General features: G+C 42.4%; 1 protein-coding gene across 6 annotated transcripts in view; it reads left to right on the plus strand.

Annotated features, from left to right (window-relative positions):
* Positions 1–18109, plus strand: part of FRMD4B (FERM domain containing 4B) — a 247633-nt gene that overhangs the window by 158931 nt on the left and 70593 nt on the right. For all 6 annotated transcript variants that reach the window (XM_053378234.1, XM_053378235.1, XM_053378230.1 and 3 more), the window contains 2 exons: positions 7942–7998; positions 8988–9010. In XM_053378234.1, the coding sequence (XP_053234209.1) occupies positions 7942–7998; positions 8988–9010 (80 nt within the window). The remainder of the gene's footprint in view (positions 1–7941; positions 7999–8987; positions 9011–18109) is intronic.

The following is an 18109-nucleotide window of genomic DNA, read 5'->3' on the forward strand; positions in this document are numbered from 1 at the left end:
CCAGATGTTGTGAACCACAGTAACTCTTGCATAAGCTGCAGCCAGTGTAGCCAGTGATCAGGGATGTATGTTGTAGCCCATGATCCCTGGAGTGCACCATGTTGGACTCAAGTGTCAGAGTTGCCTACAGGCAATCTAGGCTCGAATTCCTGCTCAGATGTGAAGTTCAGTGGGTGAAGTCATAGGTCTCAACTGAACTACTTGAAGGGTGTTGCAAGGTTAATTCCTTGTAGAAAAGGTCAACCCCAAAATGCTGATAAGCTTGCAGCTGTTCTAGGTAAAGGGTCCAAATTCCTTCCTAGATCACAGTATAGTAAAGCTCCTTTTACCAGCATTTCAGTAAAAAAAATTAAAGGTGCAGTTCTAAACCCACTCACCTAGGAAGTAAACCCCATTTAATTCAAACACTTACTTCTGAGTAGATGTGGTTAGAGTTGTGTTGTAATTCACATACTGCATAAGGCCCCCGGTCACAGCAGATCTTTAAAAGCATGTTTTTAACAAGAGATGGAAAAAAGAATGATATCTAGTCTTCAGGGAGGTGACGTGTGCGATCACACATTTTGAACATGAACTTTTGGCCAAGTTTCTAACTACAGTGGTACCTCAGAAGTCAAACAGAATCCGTTCCAGAAGTCAGTTCGACTTCCAAAACATTCGGACACCAAGACGCGGCTTCCAATTGGCTGCAGGAAGCTCCTGCAGCCAGTTGGAAGCCATGTCGGACATTCGGGTTCCAAAGAACGTTCGTAAACCGGAACACTCACTTCCAGGTTTGCGGTGTTCAGGAGCCAGAACATTCAACTCGCAAGGCATTCGGGATCCAAGGTACGACTGTACTGTGAAGATTTATGCTCTACGTCTATACATTTCTGTTTTCAGAATGATATTGGAAAAGTGGGCATATTTACGAAGTGGTTTAAGTCATGCTTGGTTTTGGAAGATCTGGCCTCTCTACCAAGGGGTGCTAACAGGTTTTTCCGGGCCCAGTACACTGTATGTGGATTGGGCCCTCTGACCTACTCACAAAACAGGACAGAATTCTCAAGGAATTTGAGCTACATCATACACAAATTAGTTTTTCTGTTTTGCAGATTGGGCAGAGAGCCCAAAAATAAATCAGTGGCTACAAACATATTAAAATGTCTAACTGACAAAATGTGAATGGGTGATGCTTCTCCCATAATTGAACCTCCATGCTAGAAAAGGCATATCCTGCTGTATTTCTGCCAGTCTCATGGCTTTAACCCTGCTTTCCCTCATTACCAATCCTAAACCAAAACCTAGGCTGCAAATAGTTTGAACATTGCAAGAAATAATTTACTCAGTGATGAAACTACCACCATGTGCAATAAAATGAACACTATGGTTGAAAGGCAACCTCATTCTTAATTCTATTTAATGCCTAATTAGTGCTCATTGACCTTATTTATTTGACTAAACTTCTAACGATGAGCCTTTAAGGCCTCATTAACTCCAAAGTTCACCAAACCTTCCAGAGTTGACCTTGCACATCAACAGCAAAAGTGAGATTCTTTTCACCAGAATATAAAGTCCAATGGATAGTATTAGCACTGAAGGTTGTACTGAGGTTAGTTGTTGAGCATAATAATAATAATAATAATGATACAAAACGTAAATGCAACACCAAGTGGGAGGACAGGCAATAGAGGGGGTAGATCTTTAGACCTACTTTAAAAATGCAGCCATAAGAAGGGTCTTTTTACCCCAATTCCCTATGGGTAATTAGAAACAGCCACGAGGCAGGCTATTTAATGTATATGCAGCCAGCAGCTTATTTAAAATGTATAAGAAATGTCACCCAAAGTAATTTCCAGGCCTAAGATGTTCTGTACGCAAAAGAAACCCCAGAAACCAAACCAAAACAAAAACCACCTCCGCTGTTGTGCTGTCATTTCCATGTAGTCTTTCCGCTGTCATTTCCATGTAGTCTTAATTTAGTTATCCATGTTAAAAGGATTGGCCGCCATAGTATCAGACTAAAAGGCATGGCTCTTTCCACTCTCTTTCAAATAGTTCTGTTTGAACTTCTTTACATCTGCATCTTATAAAACTCTGATTTCTTTATCTGGATTATATCCATCTATGTCCTCCCTTCCCATTTTGAGTAATTCAGAAATGTATCCAGTCTTTTGAGACTCATCCTGCACATCAGCCCCGCCAACTTGCTTGCATATATACTCTTTAAGCCATCTGTGTAATTATAGCGATATCAAATTACTGTTTTTATGTTAGGTTTGTTTTTGAAAATTGAAGTTGTTCCAGGTTTAAAACACTAGTTTGATTTCCAAACTTGCCACCACCCTGTAATTACCTCAGTTGGACAAGAAAGGAGCTAGTTACAAAATTCAAAATGCCACCTTGTCCACCATCACTCATATGAGATCAACTCGTATTGACATATGTCAATACATGTTTATCTGTGTCAACAACAACAAAAAACCTTGAGGCAACTGGTATTCCAGCAGGACCAAAAACACAGTCAACTTTCTCATGACGCTTTGGCCAGTTCGTCTTCCCTCTGTCTGAAATGATTGTGAAGGTTTTAATAGGAGGAATAAGCATGTTCAAACTGAGAAACTTTCTGAAAACATATCTAACTTTGTAGGTTTTGTTGTTGTTATCTTTAAAAAAAAATTCTTTCCCTTCTTGGACCCAAAAGAATATCCTGTTCCAAAGTATGAAACTTAAGATGGCACTTGATATTTTATTCATTTATTTCTCTGTGAAAAGTCATGTTTTGAGGTAAATACAGCATTGGGACTTCTCGTCTGTCATCTACTGAATTTTTCATAAGGCTGCTGTGTGCTGAACTGTCAAACTTACACTTTGAATCTTTAATATCGGCTTATGTTTTCAGCCCAGGTAGAAATGAGGGGAAAGGCTCTAGCAAAGGAGCACTGAACACTTTTAGAGATTGTTTGGCTGGGGCAGTCAATTTTAAAATCGCTGTCCAGAAGCAAAACATTAAATCAAGACAATGATATTAACACACACACACATCTCTTTTGGTGCAAGTGGACTTAGCACTTATGTTTGAGGTGAAGGATAGTCAAACTGATTTCCCCTCTTTAATTTTTACACAGGAATGTAGACACCATGAAAGCACTCCATGTGGAAAGTAACTTGTTTCCAGAGATTTTTAGGTGTGCCAATTTTCTACACAGGTATCTCTTTTGGGGAACCTGCTGCTCTCCAGATGTTGTTGGATTCCAATTCTGATCAGCCCCAACCAGCCAAGATTCCCACCCCTGTCACACATGGCAGAATACAATACATAAAATACATACAACTTATAGTAGATCTGGCTTTGTTTTGCAGCACAGGGGGATTTGTGATCTTAGTACAGCCGTGTGTACACACACAGTGTGTGTACTGTCTGTGTGTACACGCACACACAGACAGACACGTTATCATGCAAAAATTGAAAGGGGAAAGCAATATAAGGTAAATAATGGTGTGAGAGATTGCTGGTAAAAGGTAAAGGAACCCCTGACAGGTCCAGTCGCAGATGACTCTTGGGTTACAGCACTCATCTTGCTTTACTGGCCAAGGGAGCTGGCGGGTCATGTGGCCAGCATGATTAAGCCGCTTCTGGTGAACCAGAGCAGCACACGGAAATGCCATTTACCTTCCTGCTGGAGCGGTACCTATTTATCTACTTGCACTTTGACATGCTTTCGAACTGCTAGGTTGACAGGAACAGGGACCAAGCAACGGGAGCTGACCCCGTCGCGGGGATTCGAACTGCCGACCTTCTGATCAGCAAGCCCTAGGCTGGTATATGCATCTTAAACAAGTCAGCCTAGAAGAATAGAGAAACTGCAGAACCAAAAACAGTACAACAATTCTGTTTTCTGGTTGCAGGAGAAGGCGAGAAGCTTGAAAAACAGCACACCCATCCAAACTATAGCAAGTGTCACAAGGCATAAATATTTTATCTCTAAATGTGATACACCAGCATTACGAACCTATATGTACTGTACTGGAATATGTACAATCATGGAATTAATAATTACTTAATACTGTACTATCCTTACCTGTATAGAGGAAAACTTGAGGATAGACTTCCTGGCTCCTAAAAATTCTGCTTCTCCAAACATATGCCTCCTTTTTTTATGTAAATTGAACCACTTTCTGAATGTAGGATTATGATAAGTGTCACATTATGCATTAATATCCACAGATTCCCATGGAGTCCTTACCAAGTGTCTATGAGTTTTAAATTTTATGTCTGCTTGGATTGATGCCATCAAGCTACATGGTCCCTAGGGGGTAGCCATATGTCAGAGTACCGCAGAACTAACCGTGCAGCTATTTTATTTTATAAAGTTGTGTCTTCTTGTCAGCTGTCCCCAGGGATGCTTATCAACTGGACTGCCAGGTTCAATTCAGGACGGGGTCTCAAGTGGCCCTAATTGTTGTACAAAAGGTGAAGCATTTTATGACTGTGAATGTTCTCATTAGTGCAGTTCTGCAATGTGAAAAACGGGCACTGTCTTTCCTACACTGGATTTATGTTCCGTATAGGGTTAAGCAATTCCCACTGCAGTGGTGTAGAGGTAAATTTTAAAGTGCAGTAGCAGGTCATCTCAATAGCCCCCATAAGAACACTCCAAAGAATGGTCAAAAAAATGGAGGAAAATTTGTTTTATCCCATAAAATAGTGAGCTGGCCTCATTTACTAACTTCTGTGTTAATATGCCACAAACAATAGTAAACCCTGAAAGTCTTAATATCACGTAAGTCACTTGTCTCAGCAAGGAGAGCCTGCCATTTATCTTAGCACACTTGTGGAAGACATCATCACACTGGCTGTGTTGTACAGCTGTGCTCCTTTGCATTCCCCACATCATTCTCCCGCTTTCAAGTGTCCTTCACTAGGGTTTCCATATTCCCAAAAGTGAAAATCCAGACAAAGTTGTTGGCGGCCCTATCTTCACTAATATAAACTAACTATTAGTGTAGATTAGCTAAACCAGGTTTTCATAATCATATTGCATGTAGCGAGATAAAAGGGTTTCCCTAACTACTATTGTTTCAAGACATACAGTGGTACCTCGGGTTAAGTACTTAATTCATTCCGCAGGTCCGTTCTTAACCTGAAACTGTTCTTAACCTGAAGCACCACTTTAGCTAATGGGGCCTCCTGCTGCTGCTGCGCCGCCGGAGCACGATTTCTGTTCTCATCCTGAAGCAAAGTTCTTAACCCGAGGTACTATTTCTGGGTTAGCGGAGTCTGTAACCTGAAGTGTATGTAACCAGAAGCGTATGTAACCCGAGGTACCACTGTACTTAAAATTGAAACTAGGATGTTTGGATTATGTGGGTAGACCTATCTCCTGCATACTTCCCATTCCAAGACGGGTGACCCCTCCACTAGAGCTTATTTTGGACCACCCAGACCAAAATAGAAGGTTCCTGCAATGACTTGGCATCTCCTGCAAACAGGATGGACCCTTGCATTCACAGAAGGGTATGAGCCAGTGGAGACTTCCACTGCTGGAAGGAGTGGGGAGGGTGAGTCATTTTTTTTGCTCATTTCCCTGCTGCAGCTTGCTAATTTCTAGGGCCTCCCCCCCCCCAACAACTGCCTATAGCATATTTGTGGGGCTTCAGGTGGAATCAGTGAAAATTTATTGTTCCTTCTGCCGGCCAGACCATTGAGTGACCTAAATTCTGCTCATAGTGTCTCAGGAGCCAAGTCCTTTTTCTAAAGCAGCATTTCCCAACCTGGTGCCCTCGAGATGTTTTGGACTATAACTCCTATTGGCCCCAGCCAACATAGTCAGTGGTTGGGGATGATGGGAATTGTAGTCCAAAATATCTGAAGGGCTCCAGATTTGGAAAGGCTGTTCTACAACAAGAATATTCATATTCACCCAAGTGTTTTACAATCATTATCTAACTCTTTTCTTTCTAAATGTTAAAAGCAGGGTGTGACATTTATTTGCTAGTCCCTTCAATTTTGATCTTGTTGAAGGTATCACTCATGCAAGGTTTTTTCTTTTCTTTCTTTCAATGAACAGTCAGTCATGTGCAACCTCACCTGCAGTTTGAAGCAGGACAGCTCAGGTATAGATTTTCCACCTCAGTAAGAACTAGGCCAGTAGTTCTATGTGCATTGATATTTTATTATTCTGATTTATTAAATTTATGTACCAGATCGCAGGGCATTTGGCAATATAAAAGTACACAACATAGTAACAAACAAACCAATTACTCCTGCCACAGTTTAAAAGACCATAGATTGTTTAATTAGCCAAAGGGCTGGATAGCACAGTTCAAGCGTTTCGAGGTCTTTTCATTTCTATCAGTTCCCAATATTCTGAATATTTCATATTCTATGCTACATGCTCTCTGAAAATACACTTACCATTCTGGATCAGATATAGCTGCTGTTCCTGTTTCAGGGTTTTGCTCAGGGATAACTGGTTCTACTGGATGCCAAGAGAAGGCAGCAGTGCACAGCATAGATTGGCTGATGACTGTGACATCACTTCTTTCCCACACCTACCTTCATTCTTGGAACAACCTTTAAGCATTTGACTACTTAGAAAAAAGTAACGAGAATGTGTCTTATAAGGTTACAAGTGGCTCTTTTACAAAGAGAAAAGAAGAAAAAAGAGGACTGCCCATTTGAAGCATGGGGGTGTGTGTTCATAGTGAAGGCAAGAAGGTGGTGGCTTCATTCAGTGGAAGAGAATAAAATATAGCAACTGCTGATTCAATTGTATATGAGTGTATTGTCTGTTTTTTTGGTTAAGAAACAAATCCCACATAGAGACTCTATGCAGAGGATATACGGATAGGAATTCTATGAAATTAAAATTGTAGTACAATAAAATACAATATAAGAAGTAAAAGAAGCAGCAAAAATATAATTACAAATCACACAGCACCTGTCACAGCACATTACAAATGCTGCAACAGGCAGAAAAATCATTAAGTAGTCCACCAACACCCTCAGCAATTTTCAAGTGGTCCATGGGGGGGGGGAGTTGTACTGCACTAGCTTATTTATTCCTGTGGAAGTGCCTGGCAACCAGTTTCTTATCCATTGGGTGGCAGTGAAAGAAGAGAAAAGCAGCAGGGGGTGAGGGGGAAAATCCTTAGCCAGGATCTGAAGTTTACTGGCTTTTTGAATAATGAAAAAACGTGGCAGCCGCTGCAGTTGGTTGCCTCTTAGCTTCGATTCTGCATTTGCGTAATAGATGAGACTAGCAACCTACCCAGCAGGGCTGTTTTTCGGGGCATGAAAAGTTTAGGGACTTTGGAAAGCCTTTTTGCATGTTCAAAAACGTTATTGAAACGATAACAATGCATTTGCGATCAAAAGAAGGGTGTTTTATCTTTAGAAACGTCTGAATACAGTAGCCTACATGCACAAGTTGTTTTTATGTGTGTTTTGAAACAAGATAGTTCAGGTTCCCAAACCTTGCCATAAAAAGGATAAAGTGCAGTTTTATGTATGTTTAGACTATTGGGCATCATGGGGTTTACCTCTAAATAACTGTGCACACTGTAAGTGTGCTGGATGTATTTGCATAAAATTCAGTCAATGTGCAGCCAACAGACCTCAGGAAATCTGCAGGGTCCAAACGTGCTAAATTTGTAAGGGGGGAGGTGTGATTCATCAAAGATTTCAGGCAACCCACATGTCAGATTTCTCTTGCCTTCTGCACCTCCGTTTTCAGAATCATTTTCCTGCTTGTCCATGTTAACTGCTATGAAGTTGCCCAACTTTACAGCTCAAATTACACCCACCCCTTCTTGCTGTAATGGTATGATCTGCAATGGAAGGAAAACCAGTGGTGCTGAGTAGTGACAGGCTAACAGATTCGGTGTAGCCCTGGGGGGAATCCCATTGCTGCAGTTTTAGGCTATGTCTCCTTAATATTTTCCTCTTTATTTAAACAGGGGCATATTGAGGTGGAAAGTGAGACAGTCTTCAGGTTAGCTGCTTTGATTTTACAGGTAAGATTTTTCTCAAACTCTCTGCGTGCCTGTTGCTGTTATTAATTTTACATGCATGGTCTCAAAAGCTTTTAGTTCCAAAATTTTGACAGCAATTTTTCATGTATTTGTTATATTGCATAGGCATGTCTATTTCTCTCTTAACCCCAGCAAAAAACCAAATAAATGTGCATTTGTGATACAAATGCTTCAAAACTGCCATTGTGCTAAAAGCAAACAGAGATGTTAGAATAGACGTAAACATTTGGGGATATTTGGGGTGTAGGAGTATGAGTATGTGTTTTAAGATGTGGAGTTGCACAGAATGATTGAACTAGCATCACGTTTCTAGCATAATTATTGCCCCCCCCCCAAAAAAAATTATACGTTGGAGACTTGGTAAAGTGTATGATATGGTACAACAATGTTAAGCATTTCTGTAAACTTTTAAACCTTTCTTACCAGTTGCACTTCAAAAAGAAAAGCTCAAAATGCAATGTCATTTTATTTTTAGAACAGTGTTCTGTAGATCCCAATCAAGGGCACTGTTGGTTTCCAGTTAGCAATCTTCCTTACCACATACGATTTTGTTGTCGTTCATATTTTCATGTCTCTTCTGCTTTTTTCTTAGCAAGAGACCTGGATTTTCATTGACAAAATTCAGCAGCAAGCTGATGATGGCTTTGACTTTTTGAACTTTTGTGCTGTTTTGAATGAACCTTGCCAGACTGTTCACAAGGGCTGGCCATCCCTGTAATTTCAGTTTGTGGTTGGCTGTAGCTGAGCAAGGATGGGCTCTCTGTTTCTTTGAAAAGAGCAAAACCCTGTAAAACCAGTGATGTCCTTTAGACTTGCCTGAGTGGTCAAGGCTTGGCTTAAAATACGAGTTTAGGGTGTGGGTGTGGGTTTTCTTTTAGAAAAAGTTTTCAGTGATGTGATGTCTTAATTTAGCATTGAGAGCCACTGCGAAAAAAATAGTGTTTTAACATCATTACTTTTCTCAATTGTAGGAAGCTAAAGGGGACTACTCCAGGTAATTACATTTCCCTTTTCAATATTAGAATATAGAATGACTAGATTTTGTTCAGTTTGCATTACTTTAAGCAATCATTCGCCAACTGCAAATGTGGGGAAAAGAAAGGAAAGCATGTGTAGTAACTGAAGAAGAAAGAATCACTGCAGCAGCCAGAGGCTGGACTCAGCCGTTCACACTGGGTTGGGGATGTGATTCTTTTGTGAATGGGGTGTGAACTGGGGCAGTGTCTTTCAAAGCGCCATAGCCTACTTGCTTGCATTAGCTAATCTTTAATAAGGCGAAACTTGCATAAACAATGGCAGCATTTTGTGCGGGGGGTGGGGGTGTCCTCTGCAGAGAAGTTGCTCCATATTGTTGCTCATTTTTAAAGAAGTCCAGAGTTCCTAATGACCCTGCTTGTGAATAGCCCTGATGCGTACCCAGAAAGATGAAGCTTGTCAGTTGCTTGCTTTTGGAGATCAGTGTACAAAGTTTTTCCTCTGCAGCTGCCCCACAGGGGCCTCACCCGTCATGCTCTTGACCTGACAAGCTGCATTGTGGCCGGTGAGAGAGACTTCGGGCTTGTGTAGGGCTTAGCTTTCTACTTACTGGTGCATAAATCGGGCAGCCTTGGCCATTGTGTCTCTTCCTACCTGCCAAACCCAGCCTTTTTGGGTGCAATTGCAAGGCAGAAGGAGGAAAGAGGAGGGGTTGGGTGGGGGGGTGGGAATTAAAACAAATGAAAAGGAAATTGTGTCTGAGCTGGAGGAGAGAGGGACTTTAATTAGTAGTGGCTCAATGAACAAACAAATTCAAAAGGTCAGCTTTCATCACGTTAATGTTTTACTACATGCCTGCCTTCCTGCAAAGGAAAGATTGCTTGTTTACAGATGGCAGAAGTAGGGTCTGTATATTAGACTTAAGGTATCCTTGCTGTGTGTGTGTGTGTGTGTGTGTGTGTGCATGCATGCGTGTGCAGGGGGGTGAGGGTGGGACAACTACACTGTCTCTGTGCATGCTTGCTTAGATGGTGTGTCAGGCGGTGCCCCTTTTCCACAGCAGTGCCCTCAAATTCAGTACAGTGGTACCTCAGGTTAACTACTTAATTCGTTCCGGAGGTCCGTTCTTAACTTTAAACTGTTCTTAACCTGAAGCACCTCTTTAGCTAATGGGGCCTCCTGCTGGCGCGCCAGCAGAGCACAATTTCTGTTCTCATCCTAAAGCAAAGTTCTTAACCCGAGGTACTATTTCTGGGTTAGCAGAGTCTGTAACCTGAAGCGTATGTAACCTGAAATGTATGTAACCCGAGGTACTGGCAAATCTGTCCCTGGTGATTCACAGTTGCTTCAGGAGAAAGGTTTTGCTGCTTCCCTTTGCCAGCCCCAGCCTATGCTGGCTGGAGCTGATCATGGGAGTTGTAGTCCAAAACATCTTGGCAAAGGCTGATCTTTACGGCCGGAGTCTGTTTGTTATGGGTTTTGGTACTTGATGGGAGCCATTGGCAGAGGCGTCCACTCCTTTCTACAAAGTTCCGCCTCTTCAGTGACATAACTTGGTGCTGTATTCCATTACAGGAGGGGCAGGGAAACTTTAATTCTGTCAAGGGCCACATGCCAGCAATGGACAGGGCCAAAGTGGGATGGACCACCCTCTTTTCTCTCTCTCTCTCATTCCCTCTCCCTCTCTCTCCTTCTGCTATCCGCTGTTACCTATCTCCCGCTTCCTCCCCACCCAGCATGTTGCTGGGGAGGAAGAGTTTGCTCTTGGTAGAGGTCTGAGCTGATCATTTGCAAAGCATTTCATAAGGACATTGGAAACTACCTTATACAAAATCAGACCATTGCTCCATCTGCCTTGGTACTGTCTACTCAGTTTGGCAGTGGCTTTCCATGGTTTTAAAAATGGTCCTTATCCGTGTCCTACTGGGGATTGAACCTGTGACCTTCTGCACGCAAAACAGATGCTCTGCCACTGAGCTGTGGCCACTCCCAAGCATTACTGCCTATTCTGGCTCTCTACCCTCCTTTCTAAAGGTCTGTACTGATCGCTTGCAGAGGACTTCTCTCTTCTTCCACTGTGCTATCCATTTCCCACCCCCCTCCCCATCCCTCCATTTCCCCCTCTTGTTCTCCATCTTGCCCTCTAGGAACCCGCCAGCCACACAGTATTAGGCGAAAGGCTGCAGGTTCTCCACCCTGCACAGCACCAACACAACAGCAAAACTTTCTAGTAAGGTGTTTTGACTTCACTTACCAGCAGTCGTTAGGTAAAGGGACCCCTGACCATTAGGTCCAGTCGTGGCCAACTCTGGGGTTGCGGTGCTCATCTCGCTTTATTGGCCTAGGGAACCAGCGTACAGCTTCCGGGTCATGTGGCCAGCATGACTAAGCCGCTTCTGGCGAACCAGAGCAGTGCACGGAAACACCATTTACCTTCCCGCCGGAGCGGTACCTATTTATCTACTTGCACTTTGATGTGCTTTCAAACTGCTAGGTGGGCAGGAGCAGGGATTGAGCAACGGGAGCTCACCCCATTGCGGGGATTCGAACCGCCGACCTTCTGATCGGCAAGCCCTAGGCTCTGTGGTTTAACCCAGCAGTCATTAAGTTCCCTTTAATGTAGTTAAGGTTACACCAGTTACTTGCAAGAAGTAGCCCTTGGCATAGTTATTGTAATTATTTGCAGGGCATAATGTACAAAAGAAAAAGAAAAAACCCTATACGATAAAAGGTCCTCAAAGTTGTACGGGTGTTTATTCAATGAATAGCCCCTATCACTATACAAGCTGCACTAGCAGTACTAGCACTGTCAATCAGCTGGTCTGTTCTTTGGGCTAGCAGGGATCAGCACAGTCCCTGTGCAACTTGCAGTTGTCAGATGGTGCCCTATGTGCTTTGACTGAGCAATAGCTGGGTATTTTGTAACAGAATGCAAGCACTTCCTAAGGTTGGTTGGTGAGTCTTGCAAATTTAACTGAAAGCCATAGGTTTTTTTAATTGGTAAGATTAACCAATTAATCCCAGATCAGAATACTTAACAGTAATCTGATTTAATCCATGGAAGGATTTGCAGTGTGTTGAGAATGCCGTCACGCTGAATGCTACATGCATGTTGTGAGTTGGGCGAGACTCTCCTCACTTGCAGTTCCCGACAACCGGGACTCAGAGGCGACAGGTATTCATTGGAGGTAGCATGCAAACTTCTTGGCTAGCAGTTTACTGATAATCTCATCTCCCCGCAGAAGGTAGAGAGACGAAATAACTCTGCAAGTTTCTTGAGGACAGTGTACTCCCTAAGTTCACTAGCCTTGCTGTGGGGATTCTGAGTTGAAGATATAGCTCTGGCCAGGCAAATTGCTTTTGCTTCCTCTGTATGCAGTGAGGTTGGCGATGTCAAGCCTGGCCAGCTGTTTAGTGTCGCCTTGGGACAATCGTGTACATTCAGGAAGCATTCAGAGTTAAAGCAAGGTCACTGCCATGTGTCAGGCTGCCGAGAGAAGTTAGATTGCTAGCATACCATGTTGAAACAGCAGGTGTGGGCAACATGGGCGATCAAATGTGAAGTATGCCCCAGCCTGCCCTCAGAGCACTTAGGCATGACTTTCGGTTTCTGACTGGAATGCAAAGAATCACAGTTTTCATTTGTTTCTAAACAGCCCAACTTCCCTTGCTATAAATAAATAAATGAATAAGCCAACTCATATGCTGCACATATGCTGCAAAGTATGTGTGCTACAGCAGTTCTTTCAGTTCAAAATAAATATGTGATGATACATTAATTTGAAGGTCAGTAAACATAGACCCAGAAATCAGTACAAATGTGTCTGGTGCAGCTAAGCAGGTCTAAGGCTTGCTTTTGTTACCTGAGTGGGAAGGGGATGCTTGGGGAAAAGTGAGTATTCAAATGTAATAAACAGATAATAGTTAGCACACACACACCTGGTACCTCCACTGATTTTAAAGATTATTTTGGTATTTATTTATTTTGTAAAATTTATGCACAGCTTGATTGTAAAAAAAGAAAAACAAACCCTCAAAGCGGTTTACAAAAGGTAAACCAGTAGCTGTAGAGTGTGTTTCTAATTGTCCTGTATTGTAGAAATGAAGTTGAAAATACAATGGCAAAATTGCCGAAGGATTTCAAATTGCAATCCAAACATGCATATTAATTTGCTAGTAAGCCCCGTCAACCTTATTCTGAGCAGACATGCAGAGGACTGTGCTTTTAGAAATCGGAGCCTTATTGAAATGGGAAGAGGAAAATAGTTGTGGTTTTAGCTGTTGTTATTATACGGGCAGATTTTCACTTTCTGCAAGTGAAAGTTGTTTTCTTTAGAGAAGTCTCAGGATGGAATAGCAACAATTAAACTGATTTGTTAAAATTTTGAGGGGTGAGAGACAAGAAATGTTCCTTTTGAGCCTCTTGATTTTAGAGCAAATGACAAGCTGTTCTTAGTAAGTTTGCATTTCGCCAATGCAAAGAGCTTCACAGAATGTGCCTACCTAGGATTGTTCAATGAGACTTACTCCCAGGTAGCCATACACAGAACTGCAGTTGCACAGCACAACCTAATACTTATTTTTTATTTACTCAATAGAAAGTCACACTGTGCCCAGTGAGGTTAAATCTCTAGCGCGTTTAGGTTTGCAAGCTTAACCAATTTATTCTAACTGATTAATTTATTGAACACTCCAACCTAATTATTACATCCCTTCCTCCTTACTGGTTGTCTCCAGACTGTTATCACATTGCGGATTTCAGTATAGCATCAGGATGGTCCAATAAAGAATAACTGCATTTATTTCGTGACTGATGAAAATGTGGGGACAGTTGTCAGAAAACAGGTGGGGGAGCAAATGTTTTGAAGTGCCAGATATCAGACCTTGACTCAGAAAGAAGGAGCTGCCTGTTGGAAACCATGTGTTAAATATTTGAAGCCTTCCAAGAGTTTGACTCACAGTGCAACACTTGAAAAAGAAAGAAAAGAAATCAGTTTCAGCTTTTCATTTTGCCCCTGATATAAGCCCCATTCAGATCAATGGGTAAATCAATGTGTGATTGCAGGCTAAATGTCAAATGTAGGATGGCTGAGGGGTGAGCAATAGGAGGGAGGAATAAGCATTCTGAAGCTGGTGTTAATTTATCTTTCTGTGTATGTGTGTGTGTGTTTTTACAAAAACATGCCCATCCCCAACAGTTTTGTGTTCATAGTCGCTGGCCCTTCTGACCCAGCGACGTTGTAATTGCAAGAAGAAACTGCTAAAGTAGCCCAACCCAACCAGATTTGCCTGGCTGATTTCATTCTGGCTTATGTATCTTATTGTCTGTCCTTATCCATAGCCAGCCAATATATGAATGAAGTCCCTCAGCTGGGGATAGGCAGCAGTGTGTGAAGTAGCAGCAGCAGTTTGAAGCAGCCAAGAAGTGGGGGTTTCTTGAGCTCTGAAAGTGCTGGCTGCTCCCCTAGCAAACCTCATGTGCAACAGAAAATTTGGGGGTGTCATTGGAATGCTAAGCAGTGAGCCTCATCTGTTCTTAATCTGTATAGCAAATAAACACGGAGGCTGGAAAATGCCGCGATGACCACGTTCCAGTTCTCACCGCTTAGAAAATTCTGGCACGCCTAACAATACTAACTCTGCTTCCAGCTCAGTCAGGCCACTGGCTCATGTAGCCTGCTGTTGTATACAGTGGTACCTTGGTTTACAAACTTAATCCATTCCGGAAGTCCGTTCTTAAACCAAAGCATTCTTAAACCAAGGCGTGCTTTCCCATAGCAGTGGGGGACTCAGTTTACAAATGAAACACACTCAACAGGAAGCGGAATATGTTCTGCTTCCAAGGCAAAGTTCACAAACCAAAACACCTACTTCTGGGTTTGCAGCATTCTTAATCCAAGTTGTTCATAAACTAAGCTGTTCTTAAACCAAGGTACCGCTGTATTCTGTTATCTGCTCTCCAGGGTTTCTGCTAGGTATGATCTGTTCAGCTGAAGATGTGGAGTACAGATGAGTATCATTTCTGGTGAACATATTTTTAAATAACAAGCAGTCTTTTGGCACCTTGTTATGGCATAAGCGCTGGAGGCAAAAGCATGGAAGTTTTATTTTCTTTGGTCTGGTTACAGTTCAGGAAAGTATTGTTGCATTGGAAGTCTCCCTCCTCCCCACCGCTTTATTTTCATCTGCAAACTACAGCTGTTGATTGGAAAGTGCCACATTTTTCATTTTCAGAAGCCTGGGTCATACCCGGACAACCAGCCGGTGTGATTGTATCAACAGGAATAGTGTATATGCTGCTAATGAGACAGGCTGTGCCCAAGGGAAGAGGCAGCATCAATGTACGAGAAGGGAAGGCAATGTTTGTTTTCAATATTGAGAGCTCAATGGTTCCTTACTTGAAAGCTCTTTAGCAGGTTAAAGCTAGAGAAATCTGGCACCAGAGTGGCAGATTTGGAAGATGTAGAACCGCTTGAATGTATGCCAGGGGGATTTTGCCAGGGGAACTCAGAAGTGGAAGATCCCCAGGTGCGCTTATGTTTATAGAACATTTATGGCTGGTGTCATTGTAAGATAGCTGGGCTTTCTTAATAGACCATAATAAACAATAAAAAGAGACCTGTAGAATTGTAGGTAAAGAGGGTTGGGAATCATGGGCTGGACCTCAGCAACAGACATCTTCCAAAGGGTTTGTAGGGGAACTAAGTCACAGTGCAAGGGGGGCCCATTCTATCCCCTCCAGCCTTTTCGTGCAAAGCAGAGCATTTATATTTTCATGTGACTTGCCACAACATAAAATGAGCTTAAAGTAATTACCATGAAAATGGGTAATCCAGCTGTATTGATGTATTAACTCTGTCTACTGATTTGTGATGTATTTTGTACTTCTTTTTTATGAATGTAATTTCATTGTTTATATGATGTAGTTCACTGTCACGGAATTTTTTTTTAAAAAAAATAGCATTCATGTTGGCAGTTCAGAAATCTCTGCAGATAAATAAAATAAACATAAACATGAATATTTTACAATAAGAAGCTTCTAAAGAGTTAGTCTCAAGGTGCTGTCAAACAAATGTCTTTCTTTAACATATTGCAAATGTGCCATGAATTTAAGGCAAAGTTTATTCAGAGCAGTATTTCTAGGCAGTGGTGCCCAAAGGTTAGTGAAACCGGCCCCTGCTGGGGGCGCAGGCTGGGGTGTGTTTGCAAAAATCACCAGCAACATCAGAGGAGTTAGGGTTGCAGCCTAAAACCTTTAATTGTTTTAATGCTACTAAATATGCTGTTTTATCGTTGTTGTGATTGTTTTATCACATTGTGGTTTTTTGGGTTTGTTTTTTGTGCTCTGAAACCATTTTGGGAAATTTATTGTAGAATGTGTGGTATACGAATGTTTTCTCAAAGAAACAGCAGCAGCCAGATTATGTATGAGAGGTCATATTTTGCAATGCAGTGCACTGCACATTTCCTGGATGTCTGGCTTACCAATGCTTCCATCGTGGTTTGACTGAATTGCAAAAAGAGTGAAATCCCTTGCGATCGCCAAGTCCATTTGCCCATGCTAATTCTGTATACCTATAAACCCTGTCAGTTGAGCGTGTGTCATTCAGAAGACTTTTATCTACGAGATCCAGCAAAATGAAACTTTGGCACACCAGAGATATGCATGCAAGGCAAGCAAAAAGTTGAACACGTGATTCTGCCTTAATATTGAGTCAGACCTTTTGTCTGTCTAGCCTGGTATTGTTTGTGTGTTTTGATTGACGGGTTCTCCAAGGTCTCAAGCAGGGTTCCTTACTGTTCCTGCTCCCTGGGGCTGATCTTTATAGCTGTGCACTGAACTTGACATCTTCTGCATGCAAAGCGGATACCCTACCATTGAGCTATGATCCCTGCCCTGTCTTAACATAAAAAGAGGACATCATTGATGCTGCTCATGTCTGTTCTGTTGCCAAAGCAGAAGAAAACACTTATTCCTTAGTTAAACATTGTTTGGATACTTCGCACACAAAGTGCTTATGATTAGAATTACTTTGCTGTCTAATGTTTGTTTGTGTGTACAAACATAAGAGATGAGACAGCTGGTTCTCTCTGTGCCTTCTCCGTTGCATATGTGAAGGGACAGAGTGTGGAATATTCAGAAATGGCTGCCAAGGGTTGTTGTGTCTTGCCTGCAGATCTTTGGGAAACAGCGGAGTACAATGATATTCCTAAGGAGAAACAACAGGGCAACATCAAATGTAAATGACCCTCACCACCACCACCAAAAATAGGCAGGCAGTGGATGAAAACATCTCCATATGAATGAAAGCATACCAACTTTTGCTTATCCCCTCAAGGATCCTGATAGACTCAGTTGCTGTGTGGCAGGGGTAGGGAATTAGTGACCCTCCAGATGTTGGCTGCTACCACTGGGTGAGCTAGGTACTCAGAGACAGCGATGCTGGCTGTATTAGGGGCACTGGGGGGCATGTTCAAGCAGCCACTTCTCCGTGATCTTAATACAGCCAAAATAACTCCCCCTCTTTCCCAGTACAGCAGTTTCCCCCCTACCACCCAGCTGATGTTTGATCAAGGGGGACAGCAGTGGACAAAGTGGGAAGGGATCCGCAAGGCATGGCAGGCTGCATGGAGAAGCAGCCCAGAACCGCTCACATGTGCCCTAAAGAAATGCAAAAATGCCTGCTTGGTAGTAGTAAACACTGGTGCGCACCTGATCCAACAGAGGTGTGGCCTCATTAGGAAATTGTGAGCATGAAAAGTGAACTGCACACTTGTTCCTTAGCTCTCACCAGCCCAGACCAAACTGGAATTGTTCACAGTATAAAAGAGCAACCCTTTTTACAAACTCTCTTTCCTGCTGCCATTCATCCTATTTTCAGCTCCATCCATTTGCCCAGGAGGCTGCACCCAGAAGTAAGAAATGCTGGGGAGATTCTTTCTGTGTGTTCGTACCCCACCCACAAAAGAACTCTGGTCATTTCCAAGTTAATTTGCAGTGAGCAGTGGAGATCTCTCTGTCTCTGCATGTTGTAGAATATGTGTAGTTGAACAGCGTGGAACATAGCTTTGAGTCCGCATGCTTAGGACTATGCTGTATAAGAAGCAGGCGGTTATC

The sequence above is a fragment of the Podarcis raffonei genome, chromosome 2, assembly GCF_027172205.1.
Source record: "Podarcis raffonei isolate rPodRaf1 chromosome 2, rPodRaf1.pri, whole genome shotgun sequence".
In the NCBI taxonomy this organism is placed as follows: domain Eukaryota; kingdom Metazoa; phylum Chordata; class Lepidosauria; order Squamata; family Lacertidae; genus Podarcis; species Podarcis raffonei.